The sequence below is a fragment of the Berghia stephanieae genome, chromosome 6, assembly GCF_034508935.2.
Source record: "Berghia stephanieae isolate SIO BIC M18660-M18661 chromosome 6, UCSD_Bste_1.3, whole genome shotgun sequence".
NCBI classification, from domain to species: Eukaryota; Metazoa; Mollusca; class Gastropoda; order Nudibranchia; family Aeolidiidae; genus Berghia; species Berghia stephanieae.
In genome coordinates this window covers 21,460,073-21,474,765 of record NC_088365.1, presented here as the reverse complement: position 1 = coordinate 21,474,765, position 14,693 = coordinate 21,460,073, and the positions used below count along the sequence as shown (strand labels likewise).

At 35.1% G+C, this 14,693-nt stretch overlaps 1 protein-coding gene across 1 annotated transcript; it reads right to left on the bottom strand.

The window, feature by feature from the left end:
* Positions 1-2,401: 2,401 nt before the first annotated feature.
* Positions 2,402-14,480, bottom strand: LOC144974663 (dipeptidyl peptidase 1-like). The gene is made up of 8 exons (XM_078917749.1): positions 13,984-14,480; positions 11,845-11,936; positions 10,760-10,968; positions 10,279-10,416; positions 8,403-8,521; positions 7,199-7,330; positions 6,226-6,397; positions 2,402-3,323 (listed from the first exon to the last, which is right to left on the bottom strand). Exons 1-8 carry the CDS (start codon positions 14,165-14,167, stop codon positions 2,981-2,983), a joined length of 1,389 nt encoding a protein of 462 aa, XP_078773875.1. The 5' UTR covers positions 14,168-14,480; the 3' UTR covers positions 2,402-2,980.
* Positions 14,481-14,693: the final 213 nt, after the last annotated feature.

Here is a 14,693-nt window from a genome sequence, read left to right as displayed (position 1 = left end):
CACATTGAAATTTATTTTAAAAAAAAAGGGGGGGGGGGGGGGAGAGACTGAGAAAGAACAAGGGAAGGAGAGAGAGAAGGGGTAGATAGTGATAGGGAGATGAGATGTTCACCTAAAACTAGAGGCTGGTGCACAACTGATCAAGATGGTTAAAATTAATCTGAAACGGGGAGGGGGGGGGGGGGGGTGTCTAAGAATTTGAGACTCTTAAAGAGTTTGTAGAGATGCTTGAAAATGAGATATCCTAAGATGAGCGTTTGAATTTGTTTTGTTCTGAAAAATTGAGTTTGTGGTATCTAGTAGTCAACTGTATAGAATCTGTAAGGTTTTTGTAGCACATGACGGATTGTTACCTTGACTAATATGTTGTGATGAACTAAACACTGAACATTGAATTTTCAAGTCAAAACTCATTTTTTTTCCATCTGGTTTATCCTGATAAGAAGGTCCTGGGTTCGAGCCCCTCTTCAGGCACTTTCTTTTTTTTCTTCCCTGGGCAAGATTATCAACCCTCAATTTGCTCACTTGGACAACATTGGTGATTCCTGTTGACATCAGATATCTTGTTTGATGGATTTTCTATTCTCCTTCATGGAATGCCTAGGCGATATTATCTAATGATGCTGCAGCAGAAGGCCGTCATTTTTTATCCTGATAAAATACCACACTGAGGCACACATACGCTGTTGCAAATTTTCTGCTGTTAAGAGGTTTACCACTAAAGCCCCTTTCTATGTGACTGTGGTCAAACTCAGAAAACCATCTATTTATCAAGAAGATCAAGTTAACAATATAGATTTCAATGATAGAATTATGCTAAAAATGGGTAGTCTATTTGACGGTAAGTTTATCGATGGGATAAGTAGCAAGTCTCTTTGTGTGGCTATGTGGTCTTGTAGTATGACACTCACCTGTGGATTGGAAGGTGTTGGGGGCTCAATCCTAACTCTGAGTGGTGCAAAGTTGAGTCCTTGGAAAAGGCTTTTTATTCACATTCTCTCCATCGTGGATAGCTCATACAGTAGAGTCACGCTCTCCCCGGCCAGGCGGAGTTGTCGTACCTGTAAGGTCGCGGTTCAAACCCCCATCATCGCTGCGAAATTTTCATTCTCTATTGTCTTCTGGCACTTTCCTACTCAGTTTATCTCTTGTTGTTATCAACATAAGTGCCTGCTCCACTCACTTTTCTGAATTAAAAACACTGACTATACTATTTTAGTATGTAGTGCGTGTAAACAAAGGTTCACTGAAATACACAAGCATGTCAAACGCACACACACACACACACATATCATAGCAAACTGGAGACTATGGGTATGGGGGCCAAGGACTTTATCTTCCTTGCCATTCACACCCCATTGTCTCATCCACGCCTTGTACTGCGAAGTTGGCATCTGGTAGTTGCCTTACCCCAAGGGCTTGCCAATCGGAACAAGACTGGCACTCATCACGCAATTAACTTGGTAGGGGACAAGATGGTAGCGTCTCAACTATCCCAACTTTATTTTTCCATTTTCATCTGCCTTTCCAAGCGTTGAATCATATGCCTGTTGCATTGTGAAAGATGACTCTAATGACAAATGATTATAGTGCATGGAAGGGGAAGAATGACAATATACAGACAATAAGAAAAAGTCTCATTCCAGGACACCCCCCCCCCCCCCCCAAGAAAATACAAAGGAAGGGGCAAGGTTAACGGAATAGATCTGTTTTTGTTTTGTTTTTAAGGGTTTTACGGCGCTTGCAACACATTTAGGTTATATCAGCGCCAGTAAAAAGGAAGAAAATGGGATAGTAAAAAGTTCTAGAATTACAATTGAAGCATCCAAGAGAAAGTAAGACATAGGGGAACAAGGAACAAATAGGGATTAGATGTAGATTCCAAGAGCATATCACCAATGTACTTAGTTTCAGATCACCTATAAGTCTCATCCGGACACAAGAACAAAATCCAACAAAGAGGAATACACTCAAATGCTTACATTATACATTAAAAAATAACAAATATACTAATACATAACAGAGAGATGATTTACAAGGAAAAAAATATCATCTCCCAAAACAATAACTATGCATTTGACTGTTTCCCTCCCAGCCAGGACTCCGACCAAGGCCAGGAAAAAAACTAAGTAATCTCATTCCAAGACAAAGACAGAAAGCATGTTGGAAAACAGATATAAGGGGATAGAAGACAGTGTGTACCTCCCTGCCCGCTATGGGAGGTCAGGATCCCCACCCAGACGGAATAGATCTTACTCCCAACAACCAACTGAAACTACAATCAGATTTAGACATTCCTCTTTAATCAAAATTAAGACCTCTTTCTAAGCTTCATTGTAATTAACTTGGAATATCATTCATTATCAGCATCACATAAATAAAATTGAAACAAATGTTAATGTTAATGTTCATTTTAATTTTATTGTGACTTTCCATGAACAGGCAATAACAATCTAAAAAATTTCATAGTGACTCCTCCATAAAATGACAGCAAAAACAACAACGCATAAACGTGTATCCGTTGTCAAAGAATGACCTGATGTTTGATACAAAATGGAATGCAGATGATATATAATTGCAGTGACTAAATCCTCACAAATGAAATGGACAAGATCTATAGAGAAACGCTCTAATAAAATTGATCATAATACTACTGGGAATTTTTAAAAAGTAGAAAACATCACAATTGTTTTAAGATTTTATTGAGACCACATCATCATGCACATTCAAGAAGCGAAATTCTCACACTCCACTCAGACTAATAAAAAAATATTTGATAATTTCCTTTTATTTTTATGTTTGTATCCATTTGAAACGCATTCAAAAATCATATTTTTGGTTTGATAAGAAACATGCCATTTTCACATAAAACAGAGACATTGTAACCGTAACTGACTGGCAGTGAAAATGCACCTTTCAACAAATAAAATCAGCTGATACAGATACATATGAAAGACTGATTAACTTATTCAGTGTGAAATCATTTATTGAAAGTCATCATGGGGAACGCCTCCACCGCCATACTTTCAATCCCGCACTCGTCATTTCCACGACTGATCCAAAAATAGCCTTTCAAGCCCCAGCCTTCACCCCAGCTGTTTTTCACAATCCAGTACTTCTGGCCGGATGATTTGTCCTTGCCCCATCCGACCACAAGAACAGCATGATTGGTCAATTCAAATGGGCTAAATTTACCAAAGTTTGTTGCAAAATTGTGGTGGTAGATGCCAGACTTGTAGCTCATAAAGTCTTTGTAAACTTCAAACCCGACGGCGATTGGACCATTATTGTATAGAGCTTCCATCATAGCTGCTTCATTACATCTGAAATTACAGATAATAAAACATTAAAAATTCCTGTTAGTGTTAGACTTTGACCATTAGTATAAAAATAAATCTCTCACAGTATTAAATCAATAGATGTGCACATATTTCCACCACCCTTAGGGTAGGAGGAAGGAGGGTATCCATCTACCACTTTATTTCAATATTTGGTTCAAATCTTGATTTCACATCTACAGAAATTAAAGAAATCGAAATCGAAATTTCTTTTTGACAAAAGAACATTTCCAACTGGAGGATATCTTAAAGAAAGGATAAAAGTACAAAGCCGTGCCTGATATCATTGATAACTATTATATTAAATTTGGTGCGGCTATGTGGTCTAGTGGTATGACACTCGCTTTCGGATCGGAAGGTCCTGGGTTCGAGCCTTGCTCAGCGCATAGTTGAGTCCTTAGAAAAGACTCTTTACTCACATTCTCTCACCGTACTCAGGTGTAAAATGAGTACCTGACCGTTAACAGCGTTGTCTTTGTCCGAAAAATTGTAATATTGCCTAACAGGCGGCAAGTCCCGTCCTACATGTTAAATGTTGCTGTTGACCAGGGACCCCTTGTAAAGCGCTTTGAGCACATTTAGTGGATATTGCGCTATATAAAATCTCAATTCTTCTTCTTCTTCTTCTTCTAGTGTAGTCACAGCCATTTACAGATTTGACCTTTTTTGTCACAATATAAAGAGGAACTTTGATATATTTACATTTATCTTCTTTGCCTGTTCAAATGGCGATATCTCTTTATACCATATTAAACTTTTGTCTTTATTTTGGTTGAAAACTATTTTATATAATTTGCCCTTTATTAAGACCACAATATCATATTTCCATTTTGTTTCATCTCTAATAGCACAGCCCCCATAGTTACAGGCCATATGGCATCTAAATCTAAATGAACCCTTCCAAGCTTTTCATGCCGGGGATTTCTAGAAGCTCGGGCAGTAAAACGGAATCAGAGATCTTTGATTAACCATATTTTAATTAATAAATAGAGGTGCCTAAGTCAATAAAATGGAGATAAAGATAAAGGGAGTAAATCTGACCCATGAATGAACAACACAAAACAAACGACGTTTCGGCCCTTGGCCTTTATCAAGGAAACACAGAATATTATATGTATTCTGTGTTTTCTTGATAAAGGCCAAGGACCGAAACGTCATTTGTTTTGTGTTGTTCATTCATGAGTCAGATTTATTCCCTTTATCTTTATTTCCATATTTTAATTCTCTGTCACTGTGAAATCAATTTTTGTCTCTTGAAATGCGGAGGATCTAAATTTTAACTTTGACTGATTTAACACATAGGTGTTACTCTCTTGTATAACATCACAAAACAAAAACTGACACCCTGCAAGACAGTCCTTATACTCAGAGTGCGACTTGTATTCTTCACTTTTTACAAATTCATGGGCAAAACGGACAAGTACAGAATTCCCAAATTATGTCCATCACACCCCACACACACTGCCCATAAAGAGAGAGAGAGAGAGAGAGAGAGAGAGAGAGAGAGAGAGAGAGAGAGAGAGAGAGAGAGAGAGAGAGAGAGAGAGAGAGAGAGAGAGAGAGAGAGAAGCGAGCAGAGCAAGCCATAGCCTTCCTGACCTTATAACCTGCAGACCGGTCAACCCTTCACATTCCAAAAGTGGAATCAGAACACCGTAAAATAGGAATTTGAGACAAAAAATAGGAATTTCATTTCTTTCAACACCCCCCCCCCTCACCCCCTCTTTGCTTTTTTTTTATTCTTACCATTATCACCATTTTTGTAAATCAGAATTTTAGAGACAATAGCGGAATAATACAAAAAGGAAGTGTGAAAATAGGAATGATTCCACCAAAAGCGGAAGGGATGGCAGGTATGTGATAATGACAAAATAATTATGCCATAAAACAAAACGATAATCAAGAAAACAAAGTTTATTACTATGAGTTGTATTCAATAGCTCAACCAACTGTATCATTTGTTTCCTTGAGCACCACTAACACTAACAACAACCCACTTTTCATTCTCATCTTGTGACGTGACAAATTTTTGGTGAGTTTCAGGCATAGCCGTCTTAAGTACTTGCCTGTCATCCGAAGCAATTAAACCCACAGATTGTGAGTATTTATCACAATATTTTGACACACTGACAAAGGAAATGCATTCCAACACCTGACAGCACCATGTATATTTTTCAATCGCCAGAGTTTAAATTGTGAGCCATGTTCAGGATCTGTTGGGCTGATTGTTTCCGAGTGACAAGCACCCGATAGCTATAGTCTCAGACTATAAGTTTACAAATGATACGGATGTACAAACAGGCGCCTTTCCAACCCCATTCTCCCCACTCCTCTCACATTCAGTTGCCGTGTTATATGGTATAATGGCAGTGTCTGTTTTGTTTATTTGAGCAAATCAGCAGTGGATGATATTCACTATTTTGCCAACCAAAAAAGACATGGGTGATATCGTCAATCTTTGAGACCTGGATGCACCAAACATTTAGATCATATACTTCTAGTGTAGGCTGCATAGTAGTTTGAATTCCTTGTCTGACAGCTGTGTTCACAAATATTTGTTGAAAAATGTATTTATTGAAATTTATTGATTCAACAAACTTTTATGCATTTTCAACAACAAAAAAATATATATTAACCCACTCAACCCTAACACCGACCATATCCGTTGTTTACCCGGGTTACTTTTACCCCATGCCTATTTATTACCTTTTTCTGAGACAAATTACAGGCGTAGTATCAAAGCTGATGTTTTTAATTTTTACATGTTAATGGTAGTTGAATAAAACTGTTAATGCACATGCTCATTTTCAATACATTTTTTCCAATTTTGAAAAGCATCAAAAGTGTCTAGGATTGAGTGAGTCAAACTATCAAATTAAGAACTTACGCCCCATAGTAGCCTCCTACGTATTTGTATTGAGTCGAGTAATGTCTTGGAGCCTTGGGATTTGTACTGCATGAACCATCTTTGCCTTTGTACGGATTCCACTTCTCTTCCACCAACCCATAATCCTCAGCATATTTTCCTCCAATCAGGTATGGAAAACCGCCATTACAACCTACATGGAATGAATTGATGTCCTGATGTTCATATCAGTTTGACATAGGAATTATCACAAAATTTTAAATTCAGTTACAGAATTATTTTAATTGGCTACTGGGTGGAAAAACACAGAATAGATGACAATGACTTGAGAAGAGGAAGAGCTGGAGAATGTGAATGTGTTATCGACTTTTATTAATAAGTCTGAAAAAAAATTGTAGGGGTCATAACTTTCAAAACTCAATTTATAAACCCCCCCCAAAAAAAAACAACAACAATAAAACAACACCCCCCCCCCCCCCCCCCAAAAAAAAAAAAAAAACCCCAAAAAACTGTACAAAAACAAACAAATAAGAATTTAAATTGAAGAACTTTTGATTAAAAAGAAAGTAACTTTCTTAAGAATTGAACACGGCTTCAAAATAAAAACCCACAGTTGTTTCGATAAAAATAAATAGAGTTTATCCCACAGTGGAATTTGTCTTTAGGATCTATCTTGAAGAAAAAGACAAGACCACATATCTTCTGAGTGTCAATTATATATAATATATATATATATATATATATTATATATATATATATATATATATATATATATATATAGTACTGTAGAAGTTAAACAATAATAATTATACTTAAAAAAATGTTCATATATATATATATATATTATATATATATATATATATATATATATATATATATTATATATATTTTTTATTAATTTTTAAAAAATTTTAATTTTTAATTTTTAATTAAAAAATTTTTTTTTTTTTAAAACACAAAAAAAATCAAACAAAACAAAACCAAACCAACCCACCTTGAGAATAAGGACTGCATTCAACAATGTCCTGAGGTGAAAATACAGGGGCCTGAGTGTTGTTACTCATGATTTTGATACGTGCCTCATTCATCGCCATGGAAGCAAAAGAGTAACAACTGCCACAGGAACCTGGGATTTCAGAAGAAAATACATTTGATAAAAAACTGAGTCGTACAATCATTATGTATATCAATTGGATTCAATAGTCTGATGTCACATCGCCCAGCAATGGTGGCCATTGTGGTTCTAAACATAGAAAATCTGTACTTTTTATTCTTCATGCTGGCTAGAACTTTTCATATGCCTTGTGATCAGAATGTATAAAAGTCAAAACATGATCAGAAGTATAATGTTTTTTTCTCCTCTGGATACGCTTTTATGCTCGTCTGAGAAATATTTAATAAGGGTGTCTGCCATTGTTCCTATAGTTTAGAGCCAGTTACTAAGTTACCATGCGTCATTACGCGGGAAGTGATGTTACGACTGTTGAAGCGTACTAAGTACATAAAACAGCCATAAGGCAATGTGACCAGATTTTTTCATATTTATGGATTGTTTAAAATACAGTAACAATTACTTACTACCTTTTTTAAAATTAGATCTCATAGACTCAGCTATCCAATGACTATTGGGTAATCAGAGGGGTAAAAAACAAACAAACGAACAAAAAACAAATCTACAAATTCCATTTGCTTGTCATTCGAATGCTCAAGTTACTGATCTACCAGGATTCCCAAGAATGACAAAGCAGTACAAGAACTATCCATAAATCCTATGTCAACTCTGAAATAAAGCAGAACATGAAATATTCGCCTTTTGGCTACGATTTACCCAAGCAATGGTTGGGATGGTTGTTTGTCCTAGTATGCCCTTGAAGAACAAATTGAGCTTTTCTTTTCTCCTCTTTTTCAATGACATCCAGTTGCTCTCCGTCATCATGTTTTTCATATTATCACATATTTTTGTTTTAGTTGTTATGAACAAATCTACAGACCCGACTTTGGACTTTTTATAGCTGTCCCACACAATACAATTGAATTGTAAGTAAAGCATTGTTCTATTAACTCCCAGATTCTCACATCTACCTAACATTTATAAAATATCAATTTTGTCCCTTCCTTTTCTCAGCCATTGAAATGCATTCATACATTTACTAAATGGTATGATAATTGTATCCCATCATCTTATTCCTATGCATTACCTTGATTTCTCACAGGAGAGACAAAATTTGTTCCATCAACATTCCTCCAGTCAAAATCTTCAGGCAGGGAATCACGAATTGCTTTTTGTTCTTTTGTGAGAGGAGCTGCTTTGGGACGACTGAGGAAATCATATTATGAAACAAGTGATTGAGACAAATGAAACAATGAAACAAGTGATTGACACAAATGAAACAAGTGATTGAGACAAATGAAACAAGTGATTGAGACAAATGAAACAAGTGATTGAGACAAATGAATCAAGTGATTGAGACAAATGAAACAAGTGATTGAGACAAATGAAACAAGTGATTGAGACAAATGAAACAAGTGATTGAGACAAATGAAACAAGTGATTGAGACAAATGAAACAAGTGATTGAGACAAATGAAACAAGTGATTGAGACAAATTAAACAAGTGAAACAAGTAAAATGCATTGTAATTTGTCGAGCTTGTCCAGAATATAAAATACAGGATATTCTGTTTTACATTGAAACATAAGTTAATAAGATCGAGTCAAATTAAAAATAATTAAAGTTTGTTTGTTTCTCTAATTGCAGATAGGAGATCATAGGAGTTTTAACATTAAGGCAAGAAAAAAATAGGATTTATACATATTCAATCATGACCTTACTTTGTCATATATGTGACCTACTGTTTCAATCTAAATGGAGATAAAGATAAAGGGAGTAAATCTGACTCATGGATAATAATAATAATAATAATAATAATAATAATAATAATAATAATAATAATAATAATAATAATAATAATAATAATCTTTGTTGTCCAAATAGGCAATTATTGTTATGAACAACACAAAACAAACGACGTTTCGGCCTTTGGCCTTTTTCAAGTAAACACAAAATACATATCTATTTATATTAGATTATCATAATAATAAAGGTGAAAATTTGTAAATGTGTGTGTGTGTGTGTGTGTGTGTGTGTGTGTGTGTGTGTGATTTACTCCCTTTATCTTTATCTCCATTTTATTGACTCATTTAGGCACCTCTATTTATTTGTTTCAATCTAGTACAGTCGAAGACGGTATTCAGATACTCCTTTATCGGAACATCCGCTTAATTGGAAAGATCTGTTTATTTGACATAGTTTTCTTTCTATATAATTTCTACTGGTTAATCGGAATGCATGCCGGCTAATTTGAATGATTTCAGAGCGTCAACAAACATTTCAAGAATTTTTTTCCTTCCAGATAATCAATAACATGAATAATCCCATTGAAAGGAACAAGAATGGAGTCAACCTATCTTCAAATTAATTTTTTAAAAGTTAGTTTAATTATCAATGGCATTGAGTCTGCATTTCATTCCCTATTTTAACATGGTAATATGTTATTATATTTCAGCCATTTCGCAGTCTTGAAAAGCAACAAATGATTAATGTGAGTGGAGGAAATGATGCAATGGGTGATTTTCTTTTGAAGTTGCATGTCACATTGATTAAAATTGTATAATGTGTTGTGGATTATTGTGGAATAGGATTTTTGTGTCCTAGAGTCATTTGGCCTCTTTTTGAGATTAAGCGGCTTGTACTGTACTTTGTTACAATAAAGTAAGATCTCAGTAATATGTCATCCTTGATATTATCTTAAGTTAAGGTCCGAATTGAGAGATTTGAGTGGAATAAATGTCTTATTCTGGTTATTTAATGCCGTTTCTAAACAAAAAAAAAAAACAAACAAAAAAAAATAAAAATTTCTGTCAATTTTGCAGACTTAAAATTCACTTTTTTTTTCATGCTTAGATAATCAAAATAATAGAATGAGAGAGAAGTTACAGATTAGATTTTCAATCTTTAAATTTCTTTCCCCGAATTTCAATGCAACTACATGGAATAATACATGAAATGACTCACCTGGCAATTCTTGACATTTTCCCACCAGCCATTCTGACAAAGTCTTCATGACTCATTCCATCCCACTGATCATATTTAACAGCCTTCCATGAAGTGGACGCTCTATTGATTGATCTCACCATTTCCACCGAATTGATTCTGATTAATAATTAACAAAAAAAAAATAATTTAATGTCACACATCAACGAGATAATATATAATCTTATGAGAAAAATGTATAACTTTATGTCATTCCACAGGGTGATTCTAAAATACTCCAAAATAAATACACACACTAAAAAAAGACTTTTTGTATTTGCATAATTATCAAATTTATTACTGCCAAAGTGAAATTCTAACCAAGCAATCCATGATAATGATCCATTTAGGACTTTGGTCCATTTAGATTTGTGATTCATATAAAAAATATGTATACAATTAAAACTTAAAGTGAAATGCGACATACATGTAATCTTAATATAAAAATAGAATAAGTACAAACCCATGTCCAAAACGTAGCGAGAGATCATCATGTTGGTTATAGATTTTTTCAGACATAGAAGAATGTTTTTTAGCTCCCACATAGCATGCCCAGTCTCTGCCAAGAAGATCATGGGATGTCCCTGTCATTGTTTGCCCACAGAAACTTTTTTTGCCTGCATATTGAGAGAAGGCAAAGTACTTGCGTCCTCCAACAACAACCTCAAATCCCTGGTGGAGCAAAATATATGATGACATAGAAAATATGTGACCCTTCGTCTCAAAATGGTATTATGTCGTAATGAATTGGACCTCGAAAAGTGACTTTAGAATTAAATTGATAGTAAATACCAGTTTTTTAACTTTTGCATTGTGAGAAATTTTCTTCATTCTTTAACATAACAAATCGAAACAAACCCCAAGTTTCATGTTTTTGTCAATAAGTTCAATTTTTTGCACCCAAGTCATCCGACATAATACCGTACGGTGAGTCACATATGGTTCTTTAGTAAGCGGCTTCGCTATCCCTATTGATGTAATTCATGATTATTTTCCATTGGTTTTAATTAAGTATCTTGCATAAATTCTTTACCAAGAAAATTGATGTTTTTATGTGATATAAACTTTGGTGCATTAAATGTGTTACTGTGAGAAAAAAGTTTACACATCTAAAAATTATTAAACCTTTGATTCAAACTAATAAGAAAATAAATTCCCATGTCAAAATTAGTCTTCAGGGCCTATCTAAAAAAAATGAAATAAAACTAACCATCAAGTCATGAGCAGCAGAGCAGTGTGTGTCTACATATTAATATCGGATTACCTTTATTATCTTGCTCAAAGAAATAAAAATGAGAAAACAATAGCTGGATTCAAGTACACATCCTGTAGATAATAGTAATAGGATGTGGTCAAATCTATCCCAATATATGGGGTGTATATTTCCAATTCATTAACATATGACAGTGCTCCAGGAATACATTCGCAAAGCAAACGAATATATTGAGAAATTATAAATAATATTTTCTACAGTATTTTATCAAAAACATGTCTGTATAGATAGCAGAAAGCTTTGGATTAGACATGGAAGAAGACTGTTAGATTTACCTGATTATAGATAATTGTCCAGAAGCCTTGGTTGCCATATTCGTCAATGGCGACATCGGGGTATGTAAGCTCCACTGTCACAGCTGAGACAACTATGGATTGATAAGATATTGGAAGGAAAATAATGGTGATCAGTATGTGAAACATAGAAAGAAAAATTACAACTAGGCATTTTTCCTCATTCAGGGTGAACAAACAGCTCTGTAAGACTTATTTAATACTTGTTTCCTATTAGATCAACATTGACAATTGGCATTTCTGTTTTCTTTTTATGTCAGTGGGAGAGAAATCTCCTGCTGTGCCATCCAAATACATCGGAAAAGACAAAGAAAAAACAACCTAATCGAAAAAAATACTTCCAAAATTTGCGTGTCGAATCAAGAACCCCCCCCACCCCCCCAACTTGTTACACTACTTAGCACCATATGAATTGTGACCTTGAGAATGATTAACAATACGAAGTGGCAGTTCGGACTCGAGTCTGAATAGTCTCCCGTGGACTCAAACTCCAATGTGCGTGTGTGGAACTGATAAAGAAAAAGAGTTCAGAAGAAATTTTGGTTTGCTGAAATCACACTGACTCAACTCATCCCCTACTTTGGACTGTAGAAGGATTGTTACCTGTCTCACACTATCAGAATATGTAATTTTAAAATGATTTATTTTTGTCCTGCTTTTATTTGGACATCGTGTTATATGTTGTTAGAAAAGCTTTTCATTTATACCACAGTTACTTTGACTGACTTTTGTTACTTTTGAAGAGTTTTAACTCTTTTCTTTTTAATTTCTATCTGGACTTCCAATTCATCCATCATTTTGTCTTTCTCGTCAAATAAAGCGGGTTTAGACTACCTGTTGATAGTTACTAAAATCGTAATTTTGATTTGCATTCATTTTATGTAATCATGGAATATGGAAACTGTGTATGGTCCCCCCATCAATAAATCAGATGCTTTAATAATTGAAAATGTCCAACGTCGAGCCACCAAACTTGTTCCCGAAATTTCAAACCTCAGCGATGCAGATAGACTCAGGGCATTAGACCTTCCTCGCCTCATGTACAGAAGACTCAGAGGAGATCTAATTGAAACTTATAAATTGACCAACGGTCTCTCCAAAGTAAATGTAGAAGATTAACTCACATTTAACAAGGACAAAAGAACAAGAGGCCACTGTTATAAACTTGCCAAACAAAATTGCCGTTTAAAAATCCGAAAAAATTTCTTTAGTCAGCGAATTGTTGAGATGGAATAGCCTGCCTGAAAAAATAGTTATAGCACCAAGCATGCACAGCAAAAAAGCCAAATTGACAGTTTCCTGCAGGATCTAAAATACAGCACCGATTTCCCATTGAAGCCAGCCTTTCGACCTCCACAAGTTGGTGGAGACCGATCCAAAGACCATCAACGGGCCACCGGCCCTCTACGATGAACTCATACTCATTATCAATACAGTAATTAAAATATATTTTTAAAACAACAACAAACAAAAGCTCTCTCTCTCTCTCTCTCTCTCTCTCTCACTCTCTCTCTCTCTCTCTCTCTCTCTCTCTCTCTATATATATATATATATATATATATATTATATAATATTATGTTACTTTTCTTTGTGTGTCATGATTGGAATCTTGATGAGGGAATGTTTTAAAGGAAAATGTATTACTATGTATTTTTATGCACTATGTGTTATAACCTATGTCGGTCAACGGCTTCTATTAGCCTGACTACATTATCTATGAAACATTTTTAAAATGCCGACAATAAATAAATATTTGAATTGAATTGAATTGAATACTCCCACTATTCAGACCACGGGAGACTATTCAGACTGAGTCCAAATAATCTGTTGATTGCACATGCGCGTTGGAATCTAGTGCGAATATCCACGGGAGACTATTCAGACTCGAGTCCGAATAACCTCAGCCTTAACAATATTTGTATAAAATTAAAAAATACAATGCACACACCACTTATAATTATAATTAATCTGAATAGTAATAGTTATTGGACGTTTGAAACTTATTGAAAGTCCATAATGTTGAAAGATTAAGTTATATGATAATAAAAGTGCTGTGAAACTACTGAAGTTCTCCAAGTCCAAGATAGAAAATTAAAATCATTCCACAGGATAATTACTCACTGGTGATGCTAGTGCAGTTGATAGTTTTGTCGTTATTTGAGGGTCCCATGTTAAGTACCCATGTTCCTTTGATGTCTTCATAAGTGCAGTTTGCAGGGGTGTCTGCGTTAACAGAACTTAAGAAAAAACACATTAACACAACATTTACTGTTTGGATTAGGAGACCCATCTTTGCACAAGTCATAAGTTTAAGATTCCGCCTCTTGAGTCGATTGAGTTATCACCACAGTCTGTCTCTTCCACTGCAGACTACTGAAAGTTGAAAGTGAAAGTGACAGAGATTGTTTACAGCGACACCAATATATGGGGAACTGATTAGTTGAATGAGATATCCCTTTACCTAATCATTCTTATGAGTCTTGTTGTCACACGTATCACATGAGCATTGTAGATAAAACAAATATAATATTATTAAATGATATCGCCAGAGACGGACCAGGATAGAGATTGGTGTTAGGGAGTAACAAAGAATCATGTGACTGGTCACAGTTTTGGTCATGTGGTTTCGTATGTTGAAGCACAGTTAAAGATAGGAAGTGTGTAGTTAGTAGTGCGGGGCGGTCCTTGGCAAGCTTAAGGACCACGGTCCTACGGTCCTTGGGAAATGAAGACCGCAAGGACCGGTCTTGAACCGTTAAAGACCGCTACACGATGAAAACCGTGGCCTACAGGAGTAAAACACACGGTGTAGTCACACTCATTTCAAATTG